Below are 12,400 nucleotides of genomic sequence, written 5' to 3'. Positions count from 1 at the left end.
TAGGGTAGGCAAGGTGACCTCTGTATAACATAGAAATATAGAAAGTAGGTGCAGGAGTAGGCCATTCGGACCTTCGAGCCTGTACCACCATTCAATATGATCATGGCTGATCATGCAACTTCAGTACCCCATTCCTGCTTTCTCTCCATACTCCTTGATCTCTTTAGTCGTAAGGGCCACACCTAACTCCCTTTTGAATATATCTAACGAACTGGCCTCAACAACTTTCTGTGGTAGAGAATTCCACAGGTTCACAATTCTCTGAGTAAAGAAGTTTCTCCTTATCTCGGTCCTAGATGGCTTACCCCTTTATCCTTAGACTGTGACCCCTGGTTCTGGACTTCCCCAACATCGGGAACATTCTTCCTGCATCTAACCTGTCCAATCCCGTCAGAATTTTAAATGTTTCTATGAGATCCCCTCTCATTCTTCTAAATTCCAATGAATATAAGCCTAGTCGATCCAGTCTTTCTTCATATGTCAGTCCTGCCATCCCGGGAATCAGTCTGGTGAACCTTCGCTGCACTCCCTCAATAGCAAGAATGTCCTTCCTCAGATTAGGAGACCAAAATTGCACACAATACTCAAGGTGTAGTCTCACCAAGGCCCTGTACAACTGTAGTATGACCTCCCTGCTCCTATACTCAAATCCCCTTGCTATGAAGGCCAGCATGCCATTTGCCTTCTTTACTGCCTGCTGTACCTGCATGCCTACCTTCAATGACTGATGTACCATGACATCCAGATCTCCTTGCACCTCCCCTTTTACTAATCTGTCACCATTTAGATAATAATCTGCCTTCCCGTTTTTGCAACCAAAGTGAATAACCTCACACTTATCCACATTATACTGCATCTGCCATGCATTTGCCCATTCACCTAACCTTTCCAAGTCCCCCTGCAGCCTCCTAGCATCCTCCTCGCAGTTCGCACAGCCATCCAGCTTAGTGTCACCTGCAAACTTGGAGATATTACATTTAATTCCTTCATATAAATCATTAATGTATATTGTAAATAGCTGGAGTCCCAGCATTGAACCCTGCAGTACCCACTGCCTGCCATTCTGAAAAGGACCCGTTTATTCCCACTCTTTGCTTCCTGTGTGCCAACCAGTTCTCTATCCACGTCAATACATTACCTACAAAAGCATGTGCCTTCATTTTGCACACTAATCTCTTGTGTGGGACCTTGTCAAAAGCCTTTTGAAAGTCCAAATACACCACATCCACTGGTTCTCCCTTATCCATTCTACTAGTTACATCCTCAAAAAATTCTAGAAGATTTGTCAAGCATGATTTCCCTTTCATAAATCGATGCTGACTTGGACCGATCCTGTCACTGCTTTCCAAATGCGCTGCTATTACATCTTTAATAATTGATTCCAACATTTTCCCCACTACCAACGTCAGGCTATCTGGTCTATAATTCCATGTTTTCTCTCTCCCTCCTTTCTTAAAAAGTGGGGTTACATTAGCTACTCTCGAATCCATAGGAACTGAACCAGAGTCTCTAGAATGTTGGAAAATGACTACCAATGCATCCACTATTTCTCAGGCCACTTTCTTAAGTACTCTGGGATGCAGACTATCAGGCCCCGGGAATTTATCGGCCTTCGGTCCCTTCAATTTCCCTAACACCATTTCCTGACGATATAGGATTTCCCTCAGTTCCCCTTTCTCACTAGACCTTCGATCCCCTAGTATTTTCGGGAGGTAATTCGTGTCTTCCTTAGTGAAGACAGAACCAAAGTATTTATTCAATTGGTCTGTCATTTCCTTGTTCCCTATTATGAATTCTCTTGATTCTGACTGCAAGGGACCTATATTAGTCTTTACTAATCTTTTCTCTTCACATATCTATAGAAGCTTTTGCAGTCAGTTTTTATGTTTCCTGCAAGCTTACTCTCATACTCTATTTTCCCTTCCTAATTAAACCCTTAGTTCTCTGCTGAATTCTAAATTTCTCCCAGTCCTCAGGTTTGCTGCTTTTTCTGGCCAATTTATATGCCTCTTCCTTGAATTTAACACTTTCACTAATTTCCCTTGTTAGCCACGGTTGAGCCACCTTCCCTTTTTTATTCTTACTCCAGACAGGGATGTACAACTGTTGTAGTTCATCCATGTGATATTTAAATGTCTGCCATTACCTATCCACCATCAACCCTTTAAGTATCATTCTCCAGTCTATCCTAGCCAATTCACGTCTCATAGCGTCGAAGTTTCCTTTCTTTAAGTTCAGGACCCTAGTCTCTGAATTAACTGTGTCACTCTCCATCTTAATGAAGAATTCTACCATATTTTGGACACTCTTTCTCAAGACCAGATTGCTAATTAATCCTCTCTCATTACACAAGACTCCATCTAGAATGGCCTGCTCTCTAATTGGTTCCTCGACATATTGGTCTAGAAAACCATCCCTTATACACTCCAGGAAATCCTCCTCTACTATATTGCTACCAATTTGGTTAGCCCAATCAATATGCAGATTAAAGTCACCCATAATAACTGTTGTACCTTTATTGCATGCATCCCTAATTTCCTGTTTGATGCCATCCCCAACCTCCCTAGTACTGTTTAGTGGTCTGTACACAACTCCAACTAATAGCAGGGTCACAGGCTAATGAGAGAGAATGGCTGAAAGCAAGAGTTTCTCCAATATACAGGTGAAGGCCTCAGAAGTGAAATGGCTATAATCCTGACTCAAACAGTAGGTTCTAAAATTAGAGGGCAGTGCAGCACCTAAAATCAATAGAACACGGGTGAGACACACGAACCACTACATGATGCACATTTCTCCAGTCCTAGGTCCTGTCTTTGCTCATGGAGGGCACTAACTGGGTGCAGCTTTGGGCGTTCCATTATGGACAAGACACTAAAGGGGTAGAGAGTGTACAGCGTAACTTCGGAAGAATAGCATCCACGATGAGAAACTGTGGTTATAAGGAGAGACCTGGGATCTGCCAAGATCTGCCCGCTTGTGTCTAGCATGCATCCATCACACATCAGATACAAGGTGTTGCAAAATTTTAAAAATGTAAAACAAAAAGGAGAAGGCTAAGAGGATATTTAATGCAGGATTTTAAAATGGTGAAGGATTTTGATGGTGTTGATGGGGAAACGATATTTCCTCCATTGGGGAATCGGTGATGAGGTTTGTCCATTTAAAAACTGTCACCAAAAGGTTACGGTGGTAGGCTAGGAGTACGTTTTATTAAACAGAGTTGTTAAGGTATGGAATGCTTTGTCACAGGGAATAGCTAAAGCAGAGACCATTGCTTCTTTTATGGGTAGGGCAGATAAATATTTGAAGCAGAGGAAAATGCATGTCTTTGGGGAAAGCATAGGGCAGCAGCATTGGGTTGATGGAGCAAAGAGCTGGCACAGACACGATGGGCTGATTGGTCTTGTTGTGTGTTGACTAGCTCCCAGCTATGACACCATGGCCATTGCACATGTGCTGTGACAGCACGGCATAAACAACAGCTGGCACCATGCAGCCATGTGCCAGCACAGGGCCAATATCTCATTGTAATGTTGCTGTGCCCGACATTGCAATGAACCAGATGTGTCGTGTGTACTGGCTCCTGGGATTCCAGGAACTGGAGACAGATTTGGAGACCTGCCGAGAGAGATCCGAGAAAAGGGGTGTCCAATACCTATAATACCCGTTGGCTTGAATTGTATAAAACACTAGTTAGGCCACAGCTGGAGTACTGCGTGCAGTTCTGGTCACTGTGTTACAGGAAAAATGTGATTGCACTAGAGAGGGTACAGAGGAGATTTACGAGGATGTTGCCTGGACTGGAGAATTTTAGCTCCGAGAAAAGATTGGATAGGCTGGGGTTGTTTTCTATGGAACAGAAGAATTTGGAACTCATTGCCTGAAAAGGTGGTAGAGGCAGAAACCCTCATCACATTTAAAAAATACTTGGATGTGCACTTGAAGTGCCATAACCTGCAGCGCTACGCACCAAGAGCTGGAAAGTGGGATTAGGCTTGATAGCTCTTTGTCGGCCGGCACGGACATGATGGGCCGAAATGGCCTCCCTCATGCTTTAAATTTCTATGAATCTATGGTGCTGCCAACGAAGTGGGACCCACATGTGAGCAGTTGGTGGCCCTTCCAATATGTGTAAGCACCTTTAGATTTGGATTAGTGGCATCATCCCTGTGTGCACATAGAAACATAGAAAATAGGTGCAGGAGTAGGCCATTCGGCCCTTCGAGCCTGCACTGCCATTCAATGAGTTCATGGCTGAACATTCAACTTCAGTACCCCATTCCTGCTTTCTCGCCATACCCCTTGATCCCCCTAGTAGTAAGGGCTACATCTAACTCCTTTTTGAATATATTTAGTGAATTGGCCTCAACAACTTTCTGTGGTAGAGAATTCCACAGGTTCACCACTCTCTGGGTGAAGAAGTTTCTCCTCATCTCGGTCCTAAATGGCTTACCCCTTATCCTTAGACTGTGACCCCTGGTTCTGGACTTCCCCAACATTGGGGACATTCTTCCCGCATCTAACCTGTGTAAACCTGTCAGAATTTTAAACGTTTCTATGAGATCCCCTCTCATTCTTCTGAACTCCAGTGAATACAAGCCCAGTTCATCCAGTCTTTCCCGACATGTCAGTCCCGCCATCCCGGGAATCACTCTGGTCTCTTGGGGCAGAGCTTTGTGCGATACTTGAAGTCAGTGGCAATAAAAATGAGGAGAGATGTAAAAGGACAGCCCACTCACTATCTCTTGCTTTACACGATCGCATAAAGCCACGCTCGACCCGCGTGTGTCCAGCTCGCATCCGTCACATTTCAGACATGGCGTTGCAAAATGTTTAAAATGTGAAACAACAGCAACGTATTTATATAGCGCCTTTAACGTAGTAAAACGTCCCAAGGTGCTTGATAGGAGTGTTATAAGATACAACAGATAAATTTGACACTGAGCCACATAAGAAGAAAGTACGGCAGGTGACCAAAAGCTTGGTCAAAGAGGTAGGTTTTAAGGAGCGTCCTAAAGGAGGAAAGAAAGATGGAGAGGGGGGAGAGGTTTAGGGAGAGAGCTCCAGAGCTTGGGGCCCAGGCAGCTGAAGGCACGGCCACCAATGGTTGAGCGATTATAATCAGGGATGCTCAGGAGGGCAGAATATGAGGAGAGCAGATATAGCAGAAGGCTGGAGGAGATTACAGAGATAGGGAGGGTCGAAGACCATGGAGGGATTTGTAAATAAGGATGAGAATCTTGAAATCGAGGAGTTGCTTAACCGGGAGCCAATGTAGGTCGGCGAGCACAGGGGTGATGGGTGAGCGGGAATTGGTGCGAGTTAGGACATGGGCTGCCGAGTTTTGGATGACCACTAGTTTACGTAGGGTAGAATGTGGGAGGCCAGCCAGGAGTGCATTGCAGTAGTCAAGTCTAGAGGTAACAAAGGAAAAAAATGAGAGGAGGACAGGCTTTCATGCTGGTCCCTTCTAACCTGAAAGTGACAATTTACATTCACCTCCCATTCTGAATACTTTGCTGACCAATAATTATGCTCCAATTGACCACCGGGTCATCTGTTTACCGCGATTAGACGTAGCGGCCGCAAAGAGACAAGCCCAGTTAAACACAGCCACGCAGCACTCCCCCTACACACACACCCCCACTTTAGCAGCACAGTGGATGACATTTCATGTCTTTGCAGAACAGCGCAGCCATGATTTGCAGCCAGCAAAGCCCTTCCCCTTCCTCTCGCCAATGGTGGCAGAGACCTCGGCCCCACTCTCTGATATTTCTTCCCTGAAGCATTCCACATCTCACCTTTTGTAAAAAAAAACCTCTCAAAGGCCCACCTTTTCCACCAGGCTTTTGGTGACTCGTAATCTCTCCCCCCACCGCCACCCCCCCCCCCCCCCGCCCACACACAGCTCAGCATGTGTTCCGTGAATCTATTTTAAATCTCTGCTTCTCGCCGTCCTGGGACCTGTCTGTGCTGCTGTATAAATGTGAGTTGTTGTTTCGTCACCATCGCAGAGATTAATTCAGCACCGACATCTCTTCAGAACCCAGACTGAAAGAGGCAAATCCACTGCACTGACTGGAGTACTCTAATCTTTGAACTAAAGGGATACCTGCTGTGAGATGCCAGCAGTCAAATGAGTCATTGGACCAAATCCTTTCCATTTCACAGTCCCTGCTCTCAGCTTACACATGAAAAGAAATTACGGAATGCCTGACAGCGACTTATGAAGATGTTAGATCGCAAACTCTGGTGGTATTTAATTGGGAGAATGTTCTGTTTAATGTGGCGCTATCAAAGCAGGCAAATATTGGTCCTCTTCAGAACCACGACCCAGTTTAGCAATTTCCAAACTGAGTAATTGTGCTGGGGCTGGAGCCAGGCTTCTGTGAGTTAGAATCAGGCAATTAGCACATTCCCCGCGTGGGCTGACTCTGTGGGCTGATCAAGTGTTTAAAATCACTTGGAAGTTAACATACATCGCAGTTGCGATTATCCTCGATAAACTCCCTCTCGCAGTTCATCGCTTCATTTTCACTCCAGCTGAAGCTCTGTGCCTGCACTTGGATTACACAGAGCAGGCCAGAGGATCTGAATGGCCCTGTTCCCAACTGATCGATATTTTACTTCACCTTTATACTCTCAACGTTTTTACACTGAATTTGGTTTTGGCCGCGGTATTGCAGAACACCTGACCTTGATTAATTTGAACTGCTTCAAACCTTTAAAGCACTTTGTTTAGCTTGTTAAGCCCATCCTGTGTGACAGTACGCACCCACTCTCGTACACGGGGACACGCACCCGCTCTCGTACACATGTACACGCACCCACTCTCGTACACATGTACACGCACCCACTTTCGTACACATGTACACGCACCTGCTCTCGTACACAGGTACACGCACCCACTTTCGTACACAGGTACATGCCCCAGGGCTCATACACGCGCCCTCATACACATGCGCCCTCGTACACAGACAGGCCCTCGTACACATAGGCCCTCGTACACACAGGCGCTCGTACACACATGCTTGTACACACATGCGTTTGTACACACGCCCTCCTACACACGCCCTCGTACACACGCCCTCGTACACACACGCGCTCACACACACGCGCTCGTACACACATGCCTTCATACACACGCCCTCGTACACACACACACGGCCACGTACACACACAGGCCCTTGTACACACAGGCCCTCGTACACACATGCCCTCGTATACACTCGCCCTCGTACACACTTTCCCTCATACACACACGCCCTCGTACACACACGCGCTCGTACACACACGCGCTCGTACACACGCGCTCGTACACACACTCCTTCGTACACACGCCCTCGTACACACACGCCCTCGTACACGCAGAGGCCCTCGTACACACAGGCCCTCGTACACACAGGCCCTCGTACACACTCGCCCTCGTACACACAGGCCCTCGTACACACAGGCCCTCGTACACACTCGCCCTCGTACACACTTGCCCTCGTACACACAGGCCCTCGTACACACGCGCTCGTACACACACACTCGTACACACACGTTCGTACACACGCGCTCGTACACACGCCCACCTACACACACGCGCTCATACAAACAGGCGCTCATACACACACCCTCGTACACACACACGCCCTCGTACACGCAGAGGCCCTCATACACACAGGCCCTCGTACACACAGGCCCTCGTACACACTCGCCCTCGTACACACAGGCCCTTGTACACACTCGCCCTCGTACACACAGGCCCTCGTACACACAGGCCCTCGTACACACGCGCTCGTACACACACGCTCATACACACACGTTCGTACACACACGCGCTCGTACACACCCGCGCTCGTACACACAGTCGCTCGTACACACGCCCTCGTACACACGCCCACCTACACACACACGCGCTCGTACACACAGGCGCTCATACACACGCGCTTGTACACACACGCCCTCGCACACACGCCCTCACACACACGCCCTCGTACACATGCGCTCGTACACATGCCCTCGTACACACGCCCTCGTACACACGCTCTCGTACACACGCCCTCGTACACACACGCCTTCTTACACACACGCGCTCGTAAACACGCCCTCGTATACGCGCGCCCTCGTACACACTCGCTCGTGCTCATACACCCGCCCTCGTACGCATCCGCCCTCGTACGCACCCGCCCTCATACGCACCCGCCCTTGTGCCCACCCGCCCTTGTGCCCACCCGCCCTCGTACACACACGCCCTGGTACGTATGTGTACACACACACAAATCACACCACTTTTACACTGGTGCTCATTTAGTTTGGACTCTGCTATTTACACTGCTAAACCCATTGTACTGTTCCATATTCCATGCGATCCATAAATACCAATCCACTGCACTAAACTTCCACAAGTTGGAACTGCTTGATAGTAATTCTGATGGCGTCTCTCAGAAGAGCTAGAGGGATGGGTAGCTGAACTTAAAGGGGTATACTGTCTGGTCAAAAGGGCAGATCTAGAGCGGGATTATCATGGGAAGCTGTTTCAGAATCTGAACCTTGCACTGAGGTTCAGGCACCCCTTTAAATCCATGCACCTGTCTTCATAATTGCCATCGTACTGGTTCCAGAGCAGAATTATTGTCGGAATCGGAGTTCATCTCCTGTAGCATCGCACACGGGGTCAGACCGAGTGTAGTCGTCACAATCAGAGCGGGATAATTGGACCAGCATGTGCAGCCATGATTCAGACCCCAATTTAAAGTCATAGGATTCAACCTTAACCCCAAATTTCTGACGGGCATGGACAATGCCAGTTCGGACCTCCCAGCAGACCTAGTCCTATATTAAGGTGTAGCAGCAGTGCAGGTTCCAGTACTTTGAGGTATCCCAATGGCTAATTCCTGTATTAATGTATCCCAGCAGGGCTGGTCCCACTGTTTCTTTGGGGGATTTATTAGGTCAGGCCATTTTTCAGCTGTTAAGCTCTTGCATGTGCTAACGAGGGGCCTCTGGGAAATTGGGCTGGCCTGTACAGCTCAGGCTTTCCTGGAGTGGATGCGGCCTAGCAAGTAGCTGCTGCTAAAAGAAAGGGAAAGACATTATTATGTTTTTAAACCTTGCTGAGGAGCCAGGAGGAGCCGGAGTGCTCAGGGGCTGACCAGAGGGCCACTGCCGGCTTGGCCAGCAGCCTGAAAACGGTCGATTGTCAGCGGGCTCTGGAGGGGTGACGGGTACCGCAGCTCTCCCCAATCTCGGGTTAGCCCCAGGCCTTCCTGTCTGCGCGCCATTGGTTACACCGCCAAGCTTGCATACGAATGCCTCACCTCCCACAAATTGATATCATCCGAAGAGCGCATCTATCTTCAGCTCAGCTGCAGGTTGTAAAGAAAAGGTTGAAAATTACATTTAAAGTGACCGAACACATCCCGTACATAGGGCTCAATTTTCCCCAGTGACTTGCGCCATTTTTTTCCCCGAGAGAGAGAGAGAGAGAGTTCGCATTGTGTCCCTAGCAGCCCGATCTTTTCACCGTAGATCAAGGCTCCACCCCCAAAACTAAAGGTCAGGTTACGCCACGCCAAAATGAAGAAATCCAACGGGGAAACTTAGAATATTTATTTTTGGCATACTTAGGCTCCAAAAAATCGGGCGTAACTCTTCAAGTACGCCAAAAAAAAATGCTTTGGGGAAAATTGAGCCCATAGTTATTGCAAATATGACAAACCTTTTTTGGATTTCTCTGTGTGTGGGCCTATACCCAAAATCTCAATCCATGTTTTCTCTTTCCATATACTGACGGGCGTGCTGAGCGTTTTGTGTTTTTAGACCAATATCCGGTGCTGGCATTGTTTTAATATTGTTACTATTCCTGAACACTGTGAGCTCGCTCTCATTGTTCTCCTGTGTGTTTGTTTCTAGTCCGGATTCACCCTGGTGATGCAGCATGAACAGTGCGTGAATGAGATCACCCTCAGTCTGAACAATAAGAATGCAAGGTAAGAGATCTTGAAACACTCCTAACATGAGTATCAAGCAAGGTCGTGATCACAGCCGTTCCAGCACTGACACAACACACCTCCCAGCACGGAAAGTCAAACAGAAAGGCTTACATTTATATAGCACCTTTCATAGCCATGGACCATCCCAAAGCACTTTACAGCCAATGACGTACATTTGAAGTGTAGTCACTGTTGTAATGTGGGAAATGTTGTAGCACTCCCAGCACTGAGACACACACATCACACCCCCTCACACTGAGACACATCACCCCCCTCCCCCCCCCACACTGAGACACATCATCCCCCCCCTCCCCCCCCCACACTGAGACACATCACCCCCCCCTCCCCCCCCACACTGAGACACATCATCCCCCCCCTCCCCCCCCCCACACTGAGACACATCATCCCCCCCTCCCCCCCCACACTGAGACACATCACCCCCCCTCCCCCTCCCACACTGAGGCACATCATCCCCCCTCCCCCCCCCCCCACACTGAGGCACATCATCCCCCCCTCCCCCTCCCACACTGAGACACATCACCTCCCCCCCCCACACTGAGACACATCACCACCCCCTCCCCCACCGACACTGAGACACATCACCTCCCCCCCCCACACTGAGACACATCACCTCCCCCCGCCACACTGAGACACAACACCTCCCCCCACCACTGAGACACATCACCTCCCCCCCCCACTGAGACACATCACCTCCCCACCCCCCCACACTGAGACACAACACCTCCCCCCCCCACACTGAGACACATCACCCCCCCCCGACACTGAGACACATCACCTCCTCCCTCCCACACTGAGACACATCACCTCCCCCCCCACACTGAGACACATCACCTCCCCCCCCACACTGAGACACATCACCTCCCCCCCCACACTGAGACACATCACCTCCCCGCCCCCACACTGAGACACAACACCTCCCCCTCCCCCACACTGAGACACAACACCTTTCCCCCCTCCCCCCCACACTGAGACACAATACCACCCCCCCCCACACTAAGACACATCACCTCCCCCCCCCACACTGAGACACATCACCTCCCCCCCCACACTGAGACACATCACCTCCCCCCCCACACTGAGACACATCACCTCCCCGCCCCCACACTGAGACACAACACCTCCCCCTCCCCCACACTGAGACACAACACCTTTCCCCCCTCCCCCCCACACTGAGACACAATACCACCCCCCCCCACACTAAGACACATCACCTCCCCCCCCCACACTGAGACACATCACCTCCCCCCCCACACTGAGACACATCACCTCCCCCCCCCACACTGAGACACATCACCTCCCTCCCCCACACTGAGACACAACACCTTTCCCCCCTCCCCCCCAGACTGAGACACAATACCACCCCCCCCCCACACTAAGACACATCACCTCCCCCCCCCACACTGAGACACATCACCTCCCCCCCCACACTGAGACACATCACCTCCCCCCCCACACTGAGACACATCACCTCCCCCCCCACACTGAGACACATCACCTCCCCGCCCCCACACTGAGACACAACACCGCCCCCCCCCCACACTGAGACACATCACCTCCCTCCCCCACACTGAGACACAACACCTTTCCCCCCTCCCCCCCACACTGAGACACAATACCACCCCCCCCCCCACACTAAGACACATCACTTCCCCCCCCCACACTGAGACACATCACCTCACCCCTCCCCACCCACACTGAGACACATCACCTCCCCCCCACACTGAGACACATCACCTCCCCCTCCCCCCCACACAGAGACACATCACCTCCCCTCCCCCCCACACTGAGACACATCACCTTCCCCCCCCCACACTGAGGCACATCAACTCCCCCCCGCCATACTGAGACACATCACCTCCCCCGCCACACTGAGACACATCACCTCCCCCTCCCCCCCACACAGAGACACATCACCTCCCCTCCCCCCCACACTGAGACACATCACCTTCCCCCCCCCACACTGAGGCACATCAACTCCCCCCCGCCATACTGAGACACATCACCTCCCCCGCCACACTGAGACACATCACCTCCTCCCTCCCCCCCACACAGAGACACATCACCTCCCCCCCACACTGAGACACATCACCTCCCCCCCACACTGAGACACATCACCTCCCCCCCACACTGAGACGCATCACCTCCCCCCCAGACTGAGAAACATCAGCTCCCCCCCCACACTGAGACACATCACCTCCCACCCCCCCCCCACACTGAGACACATCACCCCCACCTCCCCCCCACACACTGAGACACATCACCTCCCACCCCCCCCCACACTGAGACACATCACCCCCACCTCCCCCCCACACACTGAGACACATCACCTCCCCCCTCCCCCCCACACTGAGACACATCACCTCCCCACCCCCACACTGAGACACATCACCTCCCCCCTG

At 50.5% G+C, this 12,400-nt stretch overlaps 1 protein-coding gene across 1 annotated transcript in view; it reads left to right on the top strand.

Moving 5' to 3' along the window:
- The window catches only part of LOC139233974 (formin-like protein 1), a 279,898-nt gene that overhangs the window by 175,182 nt on the left and 92,316 nt on the right, over positions 1-12,400 (top strand). The window contains exon 9 of the mRNA XM_070864712.1: positions 9,901-9,977. Within this exon, the coding sequence (XP_070720813.1) occupies positions 9,901-9,977 (77 nt within the window). The remainder of the gene's footprint in view (positions 1-9,900; positions 9,978-12,400) is intronic.

The sequence above is a fragment of the Pristiophorus japonicus genome, chromosome 21 (assembly GCF_044704955.1).
Source record: "Pristiophorus japonicus isolate sPriJap1 chromosome 21, sPriJap1.hap1, whole genome shotgun sequence".
Lineage (NCBI taxonomy): Eukaryota > Metazoa > Chordata > Chondrichthyes > Pristiophoridae > Pristiophorus > Pristiophorus japonicus.
This window is presented reverse-complemented; position numbering and strand designations above follow the sequence as displayed.